General features: G+C 52.4%; 1 protein-coding gene across 4 annotated transcripts in view; it reads left to right on the top strand.

The window, feature by feature from the left end:
• The window catches only part of DYNC2I1 (dynein 2 intermediate chain 1), a 66,088-nt gene that overhangs the window by 35,212 nt on the left and 11,486 nt on the right, over positions 1–19,390 (top strand). For all 4 annotated transcript variants that reach the window (XR_013814312.1, XM_079786358.1, XM_079786359.1 and 1 more), the window contains 6 exons: positions 6,889–7,018; positions 13,018–13,129; positions 14,315–14,403; positions 15,212–15,341; positions 16,755–16,927; positions 17,600–17,762. Coding sequence is in view for 3 of the 4 variants with exons in the window: in XM_079786358.1 (XP_079642484.1) it covers positions 6,889–7,018; positions 13,018–13,129; positions 14,315–14,403; positions 15,212–15,341; positions 16,755–16,927; positions 17,600–17,762 (797 nt within the window). In the remaining variant the exon portion in view is untranslated. The remainder of the gene's footprint in view (positions 1–6,888; positions 7,019–13,017; positions 13,130–14,314; positions 14,404–15,211; positions 15,342–16,754; positions 16,928–17,599; positions 17,763–19,390) is intronic.

Genomic DNA, 19,390 nt, shown 5'->3' on the forward strand with positions numbered 1-19,390 from the left:
GCCGAAACTTGAATAGATTAATGATAAATAATAATTTTAAAGTTTTTGAGAAAAATGTAGGGATACTTTATAGATATGTGTCACTGTGTTGTAAGGAAATAAGGTACAGAGGAGAAAAACAAAACTGCAGAGCACCGATACCACCAGATGTAGGTTTGGCACATTCACTAGCAATGTGGGGCAAGTAGATGCCTGCCTTACAGTGCGCTCAAGACAGTTCCAAATGGAGTGAGAGAAAAGCGAATAAGAGAGCATAGGCAACATAAGCAGTTTTCTCAGTGATAGGAAAGGAGTTTCTGAGAATTAAGTCCGGCCAGTGAGGCTCAGTGGTTGAGCATCGACCTATGAAGCAGGAGGTCACAGTTTGATTCCCGGTCAAGGCACATGCCAGGGTTGTAGGCTTGATCCCCAGTGTGGGGCGTGCAGGAGGCAGTCCATCAATGATTTTCTCTCATCATTGATGTTTCTCCCTATTTTCCCTCTCTCTTCCTCCCTGACATCAATAAAAAAATATATATATTTTAAAACAGACACAATGTTAAATTTCTGTAAGGTGCAATACTCCATACACTTGATAAATTTGAAGGTGATTGACCAAATTGGGAAAATATGTTAGCAAAATGGATGCCATTTGTTACTATTTTATTGAGGATTTTAGCATCTATGTTCATCAGGAGTATTGGCCTGTCATTTTCGTTCTTTGTTGCATCTTTATCTGGTTTTGGGATTAGGGTGATGCTGGCTTCATAAAAAGAGGTTGGAAGTGTTCCTCTTGGGTGTTTTGGAATAGTCTGAGGAGGATCGGTATTAGTTCTTCTTTGACTGTTTGGTAAAACTCCTGTGAAGCTGTCCGGACCAGGGCTTTTGTTTGCTGTAAGTTTTTTGATGACTGTTTCAATTTCCAAAGTAGTTATCAGCCTATTCAGATTTTCTGATTCTTCCTGATTAAGTTTTGGAAGATTGTATTTTTTCTTGGACTATGTCCATTTCATCTAAGTTGTCCAGTTTGTTGGAATAGAGTTGTTCGTAGTATTTTTTTTTACAATCCTTTGTATTTCTGTGGGGTTGATTGTTACTTCACTTCTGTCATTTCTGATTTTGTTTATTTGGGTCCTCTCTCTCTGCTTCTTGGTGAGCCTGACAAGAGGTTCATCAATCTTGTTTATCCTTTCAAAGAACCAGCTCTTGGTTCTATTGACCTTTTATATCATTTTTTGGTCTCTATGTCATTTATTTTCATTCTAATATTTATTATTTTCTTCCTTCTACTTATTCTGGGATTTTCTTGTTGCTCTCTTTCTAATTCTTTAAGTTGAAGGGTTAGATAATTTATTATCAATTTTTCTTGTGGTTTTTTTTTTTTTTTTGAGGTAGGCCTGTAGTGCTATGAACTTCCCTATTAGGACTGCTTTCACTGTGTCCTATAGATTTTGGATTGTTGTGTTTTCATTGTCATTTGTGTCCAGGATGTTTTTTATTTCTTCTTTGATCTCTTTGGTAACCCAGTCATTGTTTAATAGCATGCTATTTAGCCTCCAAGTGTTTCATTGTTTTTTATTGGTTTTATTCTAGTGGACTTCTAATTTTATGCCATTGTGATCTTAGAAGATGCTTGATATGATTTCAGTCTTCTTGAATTTGAAGAGATTTAGCCTGAATCTTAATATGTGGTCTATCTTTGAAAATGTCCCATGTGCACTTGAGAAAAATGTATATTCTGTGGCTTTGGGGTGAAATGTTCTGAAGATATCAATAAGTTCCATTTGATCTAGTCAGTCATTTAGGATTGCTCTTTCTTTGTTGATGTTTTGTCTAGAAGATTTACCCAGTGATGTCAATGGGGTATTAAAGTCCCCTACTGTGATTATATTGTTGTTGATCTCTCCCTTGATATTTTCCTGAAGTTTTTTAATGTATCTGGTGGTCCTGTTTTGGGTGCATATATGTTTACCAGAGTTATATCCTCTTGTTGTATTGTTTCCTTTAGTAATATGATGTGACCTTTCTTATCTCTTGTTATGGCCTTCACTTTGAGATCTATTTTTGACAGATATAAGTGTTGCTACCCCAATATTTTTTCAATTTCCTTTTGCCTTAAAAATTTTTTCCAGTCCTTCACTTTCAGTCTGTGTGAGTCCTTATATATGGGGCATATTTTCTTATCCATTCAGCTACCCAAATGTTTTGATTGGAACATTTAATCCATTTACGTTTAAGTTTATTATTGATAGGTAGTTTATTGCCATTTTTATTTTCTATTCCTGTGTTTCTTCTTCCCTTTCTATTTTTTCTTTTTACATAATTCTCTTTAGCATTTCCTACATTGCTGGCTTAGTGGTAATAAGCTCCCTTCACCATTTTTGTCTGTGCAGCTCCTGATTTTCTCTTCAATTTTGGATGATAGCCTGCTGGATTGAGTATTCTTGGATTCATTCTTGCTTTGCATCATTTTGTATACTTCATTCCATGCTGTTCTGGCCTGATGTGTTTCTGTTGAGACATCAGTTGATAGTCTAATGGGCGATCTCTTGTAGGGAACTCTGTATTTCTCTTGCAGCTCTCAAGATTCTTTGTCGTTAACGTTTGCCATTGTAATCATGATGTGTCTTGGTATGGTCTTTTTTGGGTGTATCTTGTTTGGGACTCTCTGTGCTTGTGTGATTTTTTTCTTTCCCATGTCAGGGACATTTTCTGTCATTATTCAAATAGGTTTTCTATTCCTTGTTCCTCTTCTTGTCTTTCTGGCACCCCTATTATGTAGATGTTGCTTTGTTTAGTGTTGTCCCAAAGCTCCCTTAAACTCGCCTGCTTTAAAAATCTTTTTTCCAATTGGTTTTCAGATTGGGTGTTTTTTCTATCCTATTTTCTAACTCGCTGATTCAGTCCTCCACTGCTTCTAGGCTGCTGTTGAAACCTTCCATTGTGTTCTTTATTGCAGTGATGTCATCTTTATTTCCTCTTGATACTTATGCATGTTGGTGAATTTCTCATCCACATGGTTGAGCATCTTTATAACCTTTGGTCTGAATTCTTTCTCTGACATATTGCTTGCCTCCATTTCGTTTAGTTTCTTTTCTGATGAGTCCTCCTTTTCTTTCCTTTGGGGATTGTTTCTTTGTCTCCCCATTTTTGCTGTCTCTTTCTGGCCCTGGGCACCCTGATTGAGGTCCAAGAGGTTAAAGTCCCTAGAGGTCCAATGGTCCAGAAATCGTTAGCCCAGTGGCTGGGTCACTGTTTGCCACTGTTTCCTAGTTGAACCAATGTGTTACAAGCAAGCATTTCTCTGCACTCTAATCACATAAGCAGTACCCACTTCTCCCATGGTTCTGGTCCCTCAGTTGTTTGCTGCAGATGCTCTGGGTTGTGGGGGCACATGCACAGTTCCTCTATTGTGTGACTCCCTGTGGGGGCGTAGAGCCCTCTGGCATGCAATTCATTGTGCCACCCTGGCACCTGTGGCAGTGTGGCGCCCTAGGTCCTTCTGGCAGTGCACTTGCAATGTGGTTCTGTGACCAATGGCTGAGTGCACTGGGTTGCGCTGGCAGCACAGTCCTGTGGCCCAGGATGGGCATGTGCTAAGTGGCTCCAGAATGCAATGAGAGCAGTGACCTGTGACCTGGGGCTGAGCCCTCCACGTGGTTCCAGGTTACAATGGCAACACTCTCCTTGGGCCTGGAGTGGGGTATGTGTTGGGTGGCTTTGGGTCAGACTGGGAGCATGGCCCTGGGGTGGGGGTGGGGTCCAGGGTCCCCCTGGCTTGTACTCACAGTGCAGGGTCCTGGCGTTGCAGGGTCCTGGCATGCGAGCGAGGAGGTGTGGTGCAGGAAGTCTCTCTGTCGTGCGCTCAGTGCAGACATTTGGGAGTCTGCAGTACCATGCCACTCACTGCCGGGGCGTGGTGGTGCACCCACATGGGTTATGGCTGGTAAGCAGCTCCCTGCACTGGCCCGGATGGTGTCTGAGGCCAGTCCTGGTGTCAATGTGGCTGCGCTCCTGGCCTCTGCTGCTCCCCTCCACTAGATGGCATGGGCTTTATGCCAAAGCCATGCCTGGTCTGGGAGTGCCTGTGGCTGAGAGTCCGATCTGCCAGTCTCCGAGACTCCTGCGAGATCTAACTGTCCCTCAGTCACCCGCCCCACCCTCCCCCCACACACCATAAGTTACATCTTTGAGTAGTCAGAGAAGTGGATATTCAAACAATAATGAGGTGAGTTTCTTCTCTAGAAATAGGTGAGGTTTTAAAAGCTGACACTGCTTATGTGATGAGAGTGCAGAGAAATGCTTGCTTGTAACACATTGGCTCAACTAGGAAACAGTGGCAAAAGAAAGGTCAGCACGTGTAAGTGGGAATTCATGTCATTGCACATGGGGCTGAAAGGTGTATGGGACTAAATTACCTTGACGTAGTCCAAGAACTGGAGCAGGGAAGGGTGACAATAAATTGTGATGAGGTCCTGACAGGAAGAGGTAAAAGTATTTAATTTAAGGTAGACTTTAATAGGTCAGGAATGCTTGTTGAAATGTCTAGGGTAACCATTAAGAGATAATGAAAAAAAATGTATAACTAACAAGCAAGTAGAAGAGTTAATGGAATTATAAAAAACAAACAAACATGTGGCTAATCAAATAGTAGTCAGGAACCCAGCTGGTGTGGTTCATTGGTTGAATGTTGACCACGAACTAGGAGGTCATGGTTCGATTCCCAGTCAGGGCGCATGCCTGGGTTGCCGGCTTGATCCCCAGCAGGGGGCGTGCAAGAGGCAGCCAATCAATGATTCTCATCATTCATGTTTCTGTCTCTCTCCCTCTCCCTTCCTCTCTGAAATTAATAAAACTCTATTTAAAAAAATATATACATATATTTAAAAAAAATAGGAAAGGAGCAACAAAGGAACGGAGGTCATGGAACAGAGACAACAACAGAAAGATGGGAGATTAAACCAGAACCACAAGTTCCTGCCTTACATGTGATGAACTGGAGAAAAACAACTGAGCACAGTACGGCCTCACTTCGCATCATCATCAGTAGCTCTTCGACTTGAGTGAAATGACGTGCAAGGAAACCAGTTTCCCACAGCCTCGTCAAGATGAAGAAGAGTCAGGTCCCTGTGGCGTCTCAAGGGTGCGATGCAAAGATGGTGAATGGGACCTGCCAAATATGTGACTTTCCAGAGACAAACCTTACATATCAGGACACAGAAAGGTTGAGAAAGGATAGAGGAAATATACCAAGCAAACACTAACTAAACACTGCTGATGTCACTGACTTCAAGGGAAACTTGAAAGCAGGAAGAGCACAAGAAAGTCACTTCGTAACAATGAAAGGGTCAGCTCAGCAGTGAGCCCGCCAGGCAGCCTGAATGCACCCAGTGCTGGAGGACAGAGTGGACAGAGCACACTGGGCAGCACCAGAGGACCAGGTGCCGCAGACACAGGTGGGCATTGGCAGCTGATGGAAATTTAGTGGAGGCACAAAGGTTTGAGCGCATGGTTAAACTACATCTAACACACATTTATAAATATACCTGCAAGTGCAGTGTCTATGGTCTTTTGAGGAATACAGAGAACAGTTCTCAAAAAGATTGTATGTTCTGGACATGGGATTGAAAAAATATAAAAGATGTGTTCTGACCACAGTGGAATTAAGCTAGAAATCAATAATAAAAAGGCAATTAGAAAATACTCAAAAGTTTGAAAATCAAGTAGTATCTTCTAAAAAGCTGTGGGTCAAAGAAGAAGTCAAATGGGAATTAGAAACTATTTTCCACAGCGATAATGGAAACCAGCATTTAAAAGCTGTGGGATGCAGTTAAAGCTATTCTGAGACACATTGGAAACGGAAAAGGCTGCAAACCCATGTCCACATACCTATCTCAATAGGGCAAAGAACAGTAAGAAATGAGAAGGAACAAAATAATAGAAGATAACGTCAGAAACCCATAAAATTGAAAGCTGTCAAGTTCAACAAAGCCAAAAGGAATTATTTAAAAACATTCATAGAATTTATAAGCCCTAAGAAGTCTGACTTAAGGAAAAAGAGAAAGCCGGACACGAAGACTCAACAGCAAGAATGAAAAGGCTGTTACCACACACACTGAGAGGGTAAAGGATGGCGCTGTGGACCACTCATGTCCACGAGGGCTTACGCAAATGAGCCGTGGGTCGGTCTGTCGGGGTGCCATGTGGTGGGAGATGTGTGCGGATGGCGGACTGGAGCTGTAAGTTGGGAGGATGGGCCGGTGGCTAGAGAGTAAGGTGATGGGAAGGTGGTGGTTTGGGTAATGACCCCGAGTGAGTGGGAAGGATACCTGTGGGCCGAGCACCAGCTGGGAGGAGAGCAGAGCTCCTGCGATGGGGGGACAGAGAGCCTGGTGCCGGCATTAGCGTCCGGAGGAAAGGAGACCAGCGGCAGTCGGATCAGAGTCTGTGAGCTGAGGAACACCAAGGGCAGGGTTTGGGCGCCTTGTGGGCAGCAGGGCGGCTGGCTTGGCGGCGGCGGCTGCACAGTCCAGTCCCATGGGACACAGGTCTGCGCTTCGAGGACAGTGGGCGGCACAAACATGACACGGCCTTTCAGGCCACAGCGCAGCGACATCACTGAAAGGCAATGCTGGTCGAGGCCCATGAAGTCGTGAAGTGAGAGAATTGCTTTCCTGACAGTTCTAGGACGTAGCCTGACTTGGTTCTGTGTTGACTCGGGAGCGCTGACTTAGAATAGTCGGAAGCGTGGTTCATGATGCTCTCACGTTGGTCCGCGTATGACCGCTAAATGCCTCAGACAGACACTGACAGGTGAGTCCTGGACAGCAGCTCCGTCTCACCAAAGGCTCCCCGCACGCCCCTGTGCATTGCTCAGTTTAACTTGTCTGTTTCCAATTTATTTTCCAGGACACGCAGCACAAAGTTGCTTCGGCTCATTGACCTGGACTTTTCATTCACATTCTCTTTCTTGGATCTGCCACCAGTAAATGAATATGACATGTACATCAGAAACTTTGGGAGAAAAAACACCAAGCAGGTTAGTACAGCAGGTACCGACTGCGCGACAAAACGCCAGGAAAGCACGCGGCAGCTTGGTGCTGTGCTCTGGACCTTGAGGGCTGGGATGTGCGGAGGAGGAGGAGGGAGGGAGAAGGGCCCCTCCCTCACCACTGGTGCCTGTGAACCTGACGGTGTGCAGGGGTCCAAGGAGGCCCACACGCAGGGGCGGCTCCCACGCTCCCAGTGTAGCTGCGTGGGGAGCAGAATGTCCCCTGGATCCCTTGCTCGGGTCCCAGTGAGGGTGTGACTGTCAGAGTGCAGGGTCTCCAAGTGCTGTGCACCCAGTGCTTCCCAAGCTCCCCCTGGAGTGATTCACCCTCGTCCCATCCTTTCTGTTCCATTGCACCGCCCCCTGTATGCCCTGACTGTCACCTGCCCGTGTGCCCGCTCTCCCTGTGCCAGACCCCCTCCCCTCTCTGTGTGCCCGCTCTCCCTGTGCCGGGCCCCCTCACCTCTCTGTGTGCCCGCTCTCCCTGTGCCAGACCCCCTCCCCTCTCTGTGTGCCCGCTCTCCCTGTGCCGGGCCCCCTCCCCTCTCTGTGTGCCCGCTCTCCCTGTGCCAGACCCCCTCACCTCTCTGTGTGCCCGCTCTCCCTGTGCCAGGCCCCCTCACCTGCCCGTGTGCCCGCTCTCCCTGTGCCGGGCCCCCTCCCCTCTCTGTGTGCCCGCTCTCCCTGTGCCAGGCCCCCTCACCTCTCTGTGTGCCCGCTCTCCCTGTGCCGGGCCCCCTCCCCTCTCTGTGTGCCCGCTCTCCCTGTGCCAGGCCCCCTCACCTGCCCGTGTGCCCGCTCTCCCTGTGCCGGGCCCCCTCCCCTCTCTGTGTGCCCGCTCTCCCTGTGCCAGGCCCCCTCACCTCTCTGTGTGCCCGCTCTCCCTGTGCCGGGCCCCCTCACCTCTCTGTGTGCCCGCTCTCCCTGTGCCGGGCCCCCTCCCCTCTCTGTGTGCCCGCTCTCCCTGTGCCGGGCCCCCTCACCTGCCTGTGTGCCCGCTCTCCCTGTGCCAGGCCCCCTCCCCTCTCTGTGTGCCCGCTCTCCCTGTGCCAGACCCCCTCACCTCTCTGTGTGCCCGCTCTCCCTGTGCCAGGCCCCCTCCCCTCTCTGTGTGCCCGCTCTCCCTGTGCCAGACCCCCTCACCTCTCTGTGTGCCCGCTCTCCCTGTGCCAGGCCCCCTCCCCTCTCTGTGTGCCCGCTCTCCCTGTGCCGGGCCCCCTCACCTCTCTGTGTGCCCGCTCTCCCTGTGCCAGGCCCCCTCCCCTCTCTGTGTGCCCGCTCTCCCTGTGCCGGGCCCCCTCACCTGCCCGTGTGCCCGCTCTCCCTGTGCCAGACCCCCTCACCTCTCTGTGTACCCGCTCTCCCTGTGCCAGGCCCCCTCCCCTCTCTGTGTGCCCGCTCTCCCTGTGCCGGGCCCCCTCACCTCTCTGTGTGCCCGCTCTCCCTGTGCCGGGCCCCCTCACCTCTCTGTGTGCCCGCTCTCCCTGTGCCGGGCCCCCTCACCTCTCTGTGTGCCCGCTCTCCCTGTGCCGGGCCCCCTCACCTCTCTGTGTGCCCGCTCTCCCTGTGCCGGGCCCCCTCACCTCTCTGTGTGCCCGCTCTCCCTGTGCCAGGCCCCCTCCCCTCTCTGTGTGCCCGCTCTCCCTGTGCCGGGCCCCCTCACCTGCCCGTGTGCCCGCTCTCTCTGTGCCAGACCCCCTCACCTCTCTGTGTGCCCGCTCTCCCTGTGCCAGGCCCCCTCCCCTCTCTGTGTGCCCGCTCTCCCTGTGCCGGGCCCCCTCACCTGCCCGTGTGCCCGCTCTCCCTGTGCCGGGCCCCCTCACCTCTCTGTGTGCCCGCTCTCCCTGTGCCAGGCCCCCTCACCTCTCTGTGTGCCCGCTCTCCCTGTGCCGGGCCCCCTCACCTCTCTGTGTGCCCGCTCTCCCTGTGCCAGGCCCCCTCACCTGCCCGTGTGCCCGCTCTCCCTGTGCCAGGCCCCCTCACCTCTCTGTGTGCCCGCTCTCCCTGTGCCGGGCCCCCTCCCCTCTCTGTGTGCCCGCTCTCCCTGTGCCAGGCCCCCTCCCCTCTCTGTGTGCCCGCTCTCCCTGTGCCGGGCCCCCTCACCTCTCTGTGTGCCCGCTCTCCCTGTGCCGGGCCCCCTCACCTGCCCGTGTGCCCGCTCTCCCTGTGCCGGGCCCCCTCACCTGCCCGTGTGCCCGCTCTCCCTGTGCCAGGCCCCCTCCCCTCTCTGTGTGCCCGCTCTCCCTGTGCCAGACCCCCTCACCTCTCTGTGTGCCCGCTCTCCCTGTGCCAGGCCCCCTCACCTGCCCGTGTGCCCGCTCTCCCTGTGCCAGGCCCCCTCCCCTCTCTGTGTGCCCGCTCTCCCTGTGCCGGGCCCCCTCACCTGCCCGTGTGCCCGCTCTCCCTGTGCCGGGCCCCCTCACCTGCCCGTGTGCCCGCTCTCCCTGTGCCGGGCCCCCTCACCTCTCTGTGTGCCCGCTCTCCCTGTGCCAGACCCCCTCACCTGCCCGTGTGCCCGCTCTCCCTGTGCCAGACCCCCTCACCTGCCCATGTGCCCGCTCTCCCTGTGCCGGGCCCCCTCACCTGCCTGTGTTTTCTCTGTTAACCAGCCCAGCCTCCTGTCACACGTGTGTTCCTCAATGTTCGTAGCCTGGTTTGAGGCCTGAGGTGAAGCCTTCCCTCATGACTTACACTGAACTCTCTTATTCCAAAGTTGCCACCCTCCATGCCACACTGCTTTGGACTCCCCTGTTGTGCTTGTGCTCACTAATTCTGTGATAGTGCAACTTCCAAAAGTTGAAGGCAGGGATTGCCTCTTGCCTTTTCTTATGTCCTGTTACTGCCATTGGGTACATGCGCCGGGTCCATTCAGTTGGTGACAGTCTCTCAATAGGAGGAGGTCACGAGATGGCCCTCCAGGAGCTGCTGACTCATTCTAACCTTGAGTCGATGGTCCAACTTCTCTCCCCTTTTCTCATCTCAGAGCTGCTAGCAACGAAACTCTTTACTGCAGCGCACACCTGTTTTGCTGTTGCTAATCCTGACCCAGGATATTTCCTACTGTTATTTACAGAGTGGAAGGAGTGGGGGAGAGAGAGACATCAATTGGTTGACCAGGGCCTGGGGTTGAGCCTGCAACCAAGATATGTGCCCTTGACTGGATTCGAACCCGGGACCCTTCAGTCTGTTGGCTGACGCTCCATCCACTGAGTCAGACCGCTGGGGCTGCACATTCCTTTTTGAAATAAAAGATTGCCTTTGGTTTGCAGTCAGTATGTTCTTAAAAAACAGATGTTGGTGGGCTCCTCAGTAGTTTTTTTACACCAAAGCTGAATTGTTTGATGTGACTTTTTAAAAACACTTTAGAAAATCAAGCCTAGGAGAAACCAAGATGGTGGCATAGGTAAGCACCTAAACTGCTGCCTCGCACAACAATTTCAAAACTACAACTAAAAGACAGAACGGACATCATCCAGAACCACAGGAAAGCTGGCTGAGTGGACATTCTGCAACTAGAAGGAAAGAGAAAAGCTCACGGAGAATCAGAGGAGCTGCAAAGGGCTGAGGTACGGAGACACGTGCACAGAGAGGAAGGGTGGCTAAGTGCCTGGCTGGCTTTCTCTGGCGGGAGCGGGAAGGAAGCCCCCAACTGCGCTGAACCCCAGTTCTGACTTCACTGAACCCCAGTTCCAGGCGAAACCCCGTGGACCCAGGCTCACACAGGGGGAGTCTAGACTGTCAGGTAGAGAGAAAGGCACATGGAGACTCGGAGACTCGGGGAAACCATGGCGGGCAGGGGTCTGGAGGCACGCGCGAGTGTCCTCAGAGAAGACTGCGAAGGTTGCCACTGACTTTCCCTAGCGGAAGGGAGTCGGAAGCTCCTGACTGCACTGAACTCCAGTTCCGGGCAAGCCCCTGGGGACCCATGCTCTTACGGGGGGAATCTGGAATGTCAGGCAGAAACTCAGGGGATCCGTGGAAGGCAGAGGTCTGGAGGCACGCGTGCAAGGGCAGGGCTGACGGGAAGCCAAGACTGTCTGCTCAGCCCTGAGACTCCGCCCCATCCAAGCTGAGCACAGAGGCTTTTGCAATTTTGCAAGTCTGGTCCTATAAGGCTGTCTCCAGCACATAAGGTCTCCCATCGTAGACACAGCTGATACAGCCAATTGGCCTGGAGGTCAATTCCTCCCAGTGATACCAACAACAATCAAGACTTAACTACAACAAGGCTGTACACACAGCCCACAAAGGGGTGCACCAAGAGTGTCCACCTCAGGTAACTGGGGAGGCCGACCCAGTGGGCCATATAGGAAACCTAGCACACAAAGCCACCCTACCAACTCAGGGAAGCAGCGAAAATGTGGAGGCAAAGAAACAGATCACAAACGAAAGAAATGGAGGAAAACAAACGACTGGATATAGAATTTAAAACCACGGTTATAAGGTTTTTCAAGAATTTCCTAGAAAAGGCAGATAAATTTAGTGAGACCCTCAAGGATATGAAAAAGGACCAACTAGAAATTAAACATACACTGACTGAAATAAAAAATATCATACAGAGACCCAACAGCAGAGTAGAGGAACACAAGAATCAAGTCAAAGATTTGAAATACAAAGAAGCAAAAAACACTCAACTGGGAAAGCAAAAAGAAAAAAGAATCCAAAAATTTGAAGATAGTGTAAGAAGCCTCTGGGACAACTTCAAGCGTACCAACATCAGAATTATGGGGGTCCCAGAAGAAGAGAGAGAGAAAGAAAAGATACTGAAAACCTATTTGAAGAAATAATGACTGAAAACTTCCCCCACCTGGTGAAAGAAATAGACTTACAAGTGCAGGAAGCACGCAGAACCCCAAACAAAAAGAATCCAAAGAGGACCACACCAAGACACATCATAATTAAAATGCCAAAAGCAAAAGACAAAGAGAATATTAAAACCAGCAAGAGAAAAACAGTTAATTACCTACAAGGGAGCACCCATACGATTGTCAGCTGATTTCTCAACAGAAACAATGCAGGCCAGACGGGAGTGGCAAGAAATATTCAAAGTGATGAATAGCAAGAACCTACAACCAAGATTACTCTACCCAGCAAAGCTATCATTCAGAATTGAAGGTCAGATAAAGAGCTTCACAGATAAGAACAAGCTAAAGGAGTTCATCACCACCAAACCAGTATTATATGAAATGCTGAAAGGTATTCTTTAAGACGAGGAAGAAGAAAAAAGTAAAGATAAAAATTATGAACAACAAATACATATCTATCAACAAGTGAACCTAAAAATCAAGTGAATTAAAAATCTGATGAACAAAATAAACTGGTGAATATAATAGAATCAGGGGCATAGAAAGGGAGTGGACTGATAATTCTCAGGGGGAAAGGCTTATGGGGGGTGCAGGAAGAGACTGGACAAAAATCGTACACCTATGGATGAGGACAGTGGGGGGGGGGAGGTAAGGGCAGAGGGTGGGGTGGGAACTGGGTGGAGGGGAGCTATGGGGGGAAAAAGGAGAAACAATTGTAATCTGAACAATAAAGATTTATTAAATTAAAAAAGAAAAGAAAATCAAGCCTATTAAACACAGCAAACATTTAAGATCCAAACTGTGTTTGCTTGATGGTTATTTATGCCATGATCCTTGTTCTTGACAAAAGCAAGAAGACTGCCATTGATAACCAACATTTTAAAAAATATATATATTTTATTGATTTTTCACAGAGAGAAAGGGAGAGGGAGAGGGAGAGAGAGCTAGAAACATCAATGAGAGAGAAACATCGATCAGCTGCCTCCTGCACACCCCCTACTGGGGATGTGCCCGCAACCAAGGTACATGCCCTTGACCGGAATCGAACCTGGGACCTTTCACTCCGCAGGCCAACGCTCTATCCACTGAGCCAAACCGGCCAGGGCGATAACCAACATTTTTCTTTCCAGCAATGAGACATTGGTCTGAGGTGGAGTGCTAACGCAGCCCTTTGTTTTTAAGGCGTACGTCCAGTGCAATGAAGGGAATGTGGAGCGAGATGTCCAGACAGAGGAGATGGAGACCAGGGAGGCATGGACCCAGCACCCTGGGGAAGGCGCAGCCGTGTCGGGCGGTAAGCAGCTCTCAGTGGCTCCCCTGAGAGCCGGGCTCTTCGAGTGCCTCTCTGTGTGCCGCTAGAGGGAGAACAGCGGGCAGTGCTCAGTGCATTTCTTGTTCTTTCTCCTTCTGTCTTTCTCTCGGGGGTGGTTGTTCGTACCTGACTGGAAGTGCCACGCCCTCTTGTGGGGCAAACCAGCAGCCTGAGCACCAGCTGGGCCGGTCGGCAGGGCAGAGTCCACCTCAAACGCGCGGCTGCGTGATGGGCTTCTGAGCGTGCTTTGCTTCTAACTAGGGATAATCTGTTCTCCTTAATAAAGATTGGTTTTCAATTTTTAAAACAAAATCTTTTCCATTGCTTTTTAGAGAAAGAGAAAGGGAGAGGGGTATAGAGAGAGAAACATTGATGAGAGAGAAACATCATCGATTATCACTCAGCTGCCTCCTGCACGCCCCCTACTGGGGATCAAACCCGCAAACCGGGCATGTGTCCCGAATGGGAGTTGAACCGTGACCTCTTGATTCACAGGTCAATGCTCACCCAGCGGGCAGTAGAGATTTTATACCATAGTGTGGTTGCCAGATATGTTGCATCAATGTAGACGGCGGGTCCCAGAGGAATGTTCCACCTTCGCGCTTTCCTCCGTGATCCATGCGCTCAGTGTCACCTTCCCTGCTACAGCTTATTCTGAGGAAGCCTCACCCTGGGAATCAGGCATGGGCATGTGACACTCACATCGTAATTGATGCCGTTAGCTACAGGGCGGGCAGAGGCAGGTTTACAGTTGTGAGTACGCAAAACAGTTTCTTGTATTATTACTTATTGATGATTGGATTATTTGTATTACAACTGACCGTCTACTTTTGTCTACCTGTGTTTTCCTTATTGTCTTTAAGTAGGGTTCCGTTCACAGACTTTATGTAAAACAAGATGCCATCGGTTTTCTAAATTACATGTATTGGGGACCGCGGTCCATGAGGTTATGAGTTTCAGCTGAGCGGTGCTATGACCCAGCACCTGTGTGCTCATCGCCTGAGCCTCCCTCCATCAGGTGCAGTTTACAGTAGCTCCAGAGTGAACGTGGACTTTCTGAGCTCCGCCTCCAGCTTCCTAACGGCCATGTGACCTCTGCCCTCTGACGTGGCTGCGTGGCTGCGTGGCTGCTTAGAGCCCACCTGGTGGTTTTCTGTGACTCTTTAGGGAGTGAGAGCAGAGAGCCCTCGGATGCAGCGGCTGTGCCCAAGGTGGACACGCTGAGACTGTCCAGCTTCCTCCGGGCGGCCTGCCAGGTAGGTGCCTGAGACGTGGCCGTCACGGCCACCACCAGCTAACATAAACACAGACTGAAAAACACAAATGAAGTTGGCAAGGCAGACATACCTGTCGAGTATTTGAAACCCAGAAACTTGGGACTTTTAAACTGCCCGTGGGAACTAGGAGCAGCATGCAGAGACAGGGAGCACGTGGAGAACTCGTGGCCTCCGCAGTTGCAGGTCGCGGCCACTGTCTCCTCTGAGCCCCGCAGACCGTCCCGTTACTGTGGAATGAGAGCAGCGCCCACCCGGCCCCACGAGCCTCGGTGCGTCTCTACAGAAAAGGACCCACATTCAGGGAGTCTGTGTTCATGTCCCACCGCGCCTCCGGTAGTGGACAGCCGCCGGCGTCGGCTCAGTCTGGTCTGCCCGGTTCTCCCTCCGGCTAGTCCTGCTTCCGCACTGAGCGGAGGGCTCTCCTCGGTGGGCGTCGGAGGCTGAGGGCGCTGGCAGCGCAGGGCGGAGCGGCAGGCGGCTGGGGCAGGCGGCGGGGACGTTGCGGGTCGCAGTGACTGGCTCCCTGCGCCTCCTGGGAGAACGCCGAGGCCCTAGGGGGCCGGCGCTTGACGTGTCCTCGTCCTGTTACTTCAGCAGAACCTCTGCCGTAAACAATGGCATGTGCCCTGAAACCCCGGCTTCCTGCGGGGTCGTTCCCCTGCTGCGCCCGCAGGACCGTGTCCTTGCGCCCGGTCGCTTCCGTGGTGCGTGGCGGGGAGCAGCTCCCGGAGGCGTGGGCGAGCGGCGTGGGCAGCGTGCTGATCCGGACACTCCCTGTCTTTGGAAGGTGGTGGCCGTTTTGCTGGAAGAGGACCGCGTGGCCGCCGCCCCCAGCCGGGACCCCGGGGCCCAGGACAGCACCCTGCCCCTCAGCGACAGCGTCTGGCAGCTGAACACCAGCCTGCCCTTCCTCCAGCGTAAGAGCCTCCTGCTGGCGCCCACGGGGAAGCACGCGTGACGCTGATGTCGGGTCTCGGGCAGCCCGTGCGACGGGAGGTGCAGCAGGGCAGAGCTCAGCCTGCAGCTCCGCCGCCCCGAGTGCGTGCGGGTGGGACAGGCAGGCTCCTGAGAGTGTTGTGTGCGTGTTTGCCGTTTGCCTAGGAAACACCCTGCTCTGCTCCTTCGCGAGCCGGCGGGCAGCGCGCTGGGGCCGAGCGGCCTGGCGCGGTCTCAGCAGCTCAGCCTGCGCCGCTCCGCTCCGTAGACCCACAGGGAGCCCATGGGCTCAAGCATGAAACGCCGTTTGTCAGACGTGAAGTGTGGTCACATGTAATCGTTAAGATCAGTTTTAAAAACTGCATTTGTGCGGCCCAGCCAGTGCCTGAGGCGGCTCTGCTGTGAAACGGTGGCTGCAGGCGGCCGCGCGGGAGGGCGGGTGGTGGGGAGGGTTTCACAGGAACAAAATGGCACTTTAGCTTAAAAAGCTTGTGTTGTGGGGGGTGTTTTTATTTTTAAAGGTAAGAGCTATCCTGTCAGGAAATAGTAAAGCACTGTGGCTGTGGAATTCAAAACCCAGGTGTGCACGCACCACACCCCCTCTTCTCCCGGAGCGGCCCGGTGGCGCCCCCGCAGGCCTGGAGGCGCTTGTATGAGGGCCACAGGCACAGAGTCCCTCATGGGGGACACGAGCGTGCGTGTCCTCACAGAACTGGCCTCTGGCGGGCGTGGGAGACCCGCCCGAGGACGGAGGGTTTCCTGTTGGTTTGCATTTTGGTAAAATGAATTCTGAGGTGACAGAGGAAGTGAGGTTGGATGACAGGTGTCTGAGGCTCGCTGGTCACACCTGTGAGCCGAGGCCTCAGAAGGAGTGATGCTTCCGCCGTCCAGGAATGCTCGCCCGCGCAGCAGAGTAGCGCCAGCGGGCCGCTCCTCGTTCCTGCGTTGGCCCATGTGCAGCGTGTGACCAGTGTCCCGGGCCCTGGTGAGAGTCAGCAGTGGGTCAGACTAGGAACGTGCTAAATGAGTGACGTGCGCAGTAGATCGAACGGGGCAGGCTCTTGGAGACAGACAAAGGGGGCAGGGCCCCGTGGAGCAGGGTGGCGGAGTGACACCTCAGGGGACGGCAGGGCCCACCGAGGCGGCCTGGCTCCAGGCTGTGTTGTACCAAGTTTGAAGGGTCACTTTTTAGCAAACCCACACGACCACTGAGACAGTTTTCTTGTAGAGCTGTGGCCATTGGCCAGCCCGCAGTTCAGGCATGTGGAGGTTTGAAAGGACCGTGTCTGTTTCTTCACTAAGCTGGATGCATTTACATATGTGTAAGCGTGTTAGTTTAACCTGGTCCTGGCAGCCCACTCGAATGCTGAGCACTTTCCTTATTCTGTCCCCAGATCGGACAGTGTCCAGCTTGCACACCTCTCCGGCGCGGAGGCAGGTGGTGGTGTCCGTTCACGGGCTTCCTGGCCAGGCCTGCGCGCCCCCGCTGGACCGAAGACACCTGCTCTGCGTGTGGGACATCTGGCAGCCCTCGGGGCCGCAGAAGGTCCTGGTGTGTGAGTCGCAGGTATGACTGGGGAGCGGGCAGGCAGGTGGGCGCAGGCTGGGCAGGGAACAGGAGAGGGGCTTGGAAGGCCCTTTCTCTCCTCCCGCCGCCCTCAGCTCTGTCTGCGCAGCTGTGACAGGACGTGGGCGGGTCTGCTTTGACTCAAAACTGTAAGTTCGGAGGAAACCCAGTGTGAAGCTGGTCAGCACACCTGTTAGTCCGTGGGAATGGGTGTCAGGGCTCCAGGCCGAGCGGACCCAGCCCCTGGGCATGGCTCTGGTTCAGAGTGGACTTGTTGCTTGTGCTGTCTGGGTCCTGGACATGCTAGAGGTTTCTTAATTGCTTGAGATTCCAGTCTGTAGTCTCATGCGTTTCCTGGCCCCTGGGTCACGGGCCGTGGTCTGGTGGCCCCGCAGGTCACCCTGTTTACATGCTCCTTGACCTCGGAATCATTGAGTCCACCAAAACTGTAGAGAACAATAACTTGTACTGGTGTCAGTGTTGTGGCTTACAGATAAGTTTTGGTGACGCAGGCTATAAATGGAGAGGCAGAAGTTGGCTTTGCTGATGGGCTGAGCGGGGCCTGGCGCACGTTGAGAAAGCCAACACAGACACGCCCTGACCTGCTGCGTGTCCCCCAGCTTCTCGGGGAGGCCCCGGGAGCTGGGGCAGCAGAGCTCTCTGTCCCCCCAGGTCACCTGTTGCTGCCTGAGCCCCTTCAAGGCCTTCCTGCTGTTTGCTGGAACCGTGCATGGCTCGGTCATCGTGTGGGACCTGAGAGAAGACTCTCGGATGCATCGTTATGTGAAGCTGAGCGACTGCTTTTGGACCTTCAGGACAGCAACGTTTTCCACTGGTCAGTGAGGCCGCCTGCCTTTGGCGTCTCTAGACGAGTGTGACGGACTCCAGGAATGTCTGAATGTCTTGGCATTTATTGTTCAGGTTGCCCAGAGGATGCGGTCTGACCTATGAGCAAAAGAGGCCTTGGACAAAGGGAAACAAAAATGCCTTCAGGCCATGGTTAGCCCGTGGCCAGCAGATTGTAAGGTCTTTCTTGTTAATGTGTGGATTCCAAATCCTCAGTGAGATGACGTTTCTAGTTCTAAAGTAGCTTAAGGCGTGTTGGTATGTCTGCTCCTGGCTTAGTTACCTCCACCGGGGGGGACGAGAGGAACTGGAACAACAGGACCTGCAGCACCCTTGGTTGGACCCCAAGAATCTTCATGCCAGGCAGCTGTAGCTGCAACCATAACCATGACCACATCAAGCAACCACAGCCAATCAGCACAGCCACCACTACCAACCAACCAATGCAACCGTACAACCACCACCAACCAACACAGCCACAACCAAACAACCACAGCCAACCACAACCACAACCACAACCAACCAACACAACCACACAACCACAACCAGCCAACACAGCCACAACCACAACCAGCCACAACCACAACCAACCAACACAACCACACAACCACAACCAGCCAACACAGCCACAACCACACAACCACAACCAGCCAACGCAGCCACAACCACACAACCACAACCAGCCAACACAGCCACAACCACACAACCACAACCAGCCACAACCACAACCAGCCAACACAGCCACAACCACACAACCACAACCAGCCACAACCACAACCAGCCAACACAGCCAACACAACCACACAACCACAACCAGCCAACGCAGCCACAACCACACAACCACAACCAGCCAACGCAGCCACAACCACACAACCACAACCAGCCACAACCACAACCAGCCAACACAGCCACAACCACACAACCACAGCACAGCCACAACCACAACCAGCCAACACAGCCAACACAACCACACAACCACAACCAGCCAACGCAGCCACAACCACACAACCACAACCAGCCAACACAGCCACAACCACACAACCAGCCAACACAGCCACAACCACAACCAGCCACAACCACAACCAACCAACACAACCACACAACCACAACCAGCCAACACAGCCACAACCACACAACCACAACCAGCCAACACAGCCACAGCCACACAACCACAACCACAAGCAACCAAACAACCACAGCCAAGCAACCACAGCTAACGAGCTACAGCCACAATCAACTATAACCAAACAACACAGCCACAAGCAACCATAGCCAAACACCCACAACCACACAACCACGAACAACCAACCATAGCCACAGGCAAACAAGCGCAACTACAATCAAAACCAACCAGTCACCCAGCAGCCCCCCACCACTTGGCAGAGGCTCGTGTCTGGGCTCTCTCCAGTGCTCCCCAGGCGTTGTGCTCACGGCCGCCTCACCCTCCACCCGGCTGTCCACTCACAGGACCTCACCCCGTTGTCTTCGCTCTCACGGGCCCTCACCCTGACGCCCCCATCCACATTGGGTGTTGCGTCTTCCCTTGCCCGCCGTCACTGGTCGGTTGTCTGTCTGTGTCTGATTTCCCAGATGTAAGGCACGAGGGCCATAGGAGCC

Source organism: Cnephaeus nilssonii (assembly GCF_951640355.1).
Source record: "Cnephaeus nilssonii genome assembly, chromosome: 12".
NCBI lineage: Eukaryota > Metazoa > Chordata > Mammalia > Chiroptera > Vespertilionidae > Cnephaeus > Cnephaeus nilssonii.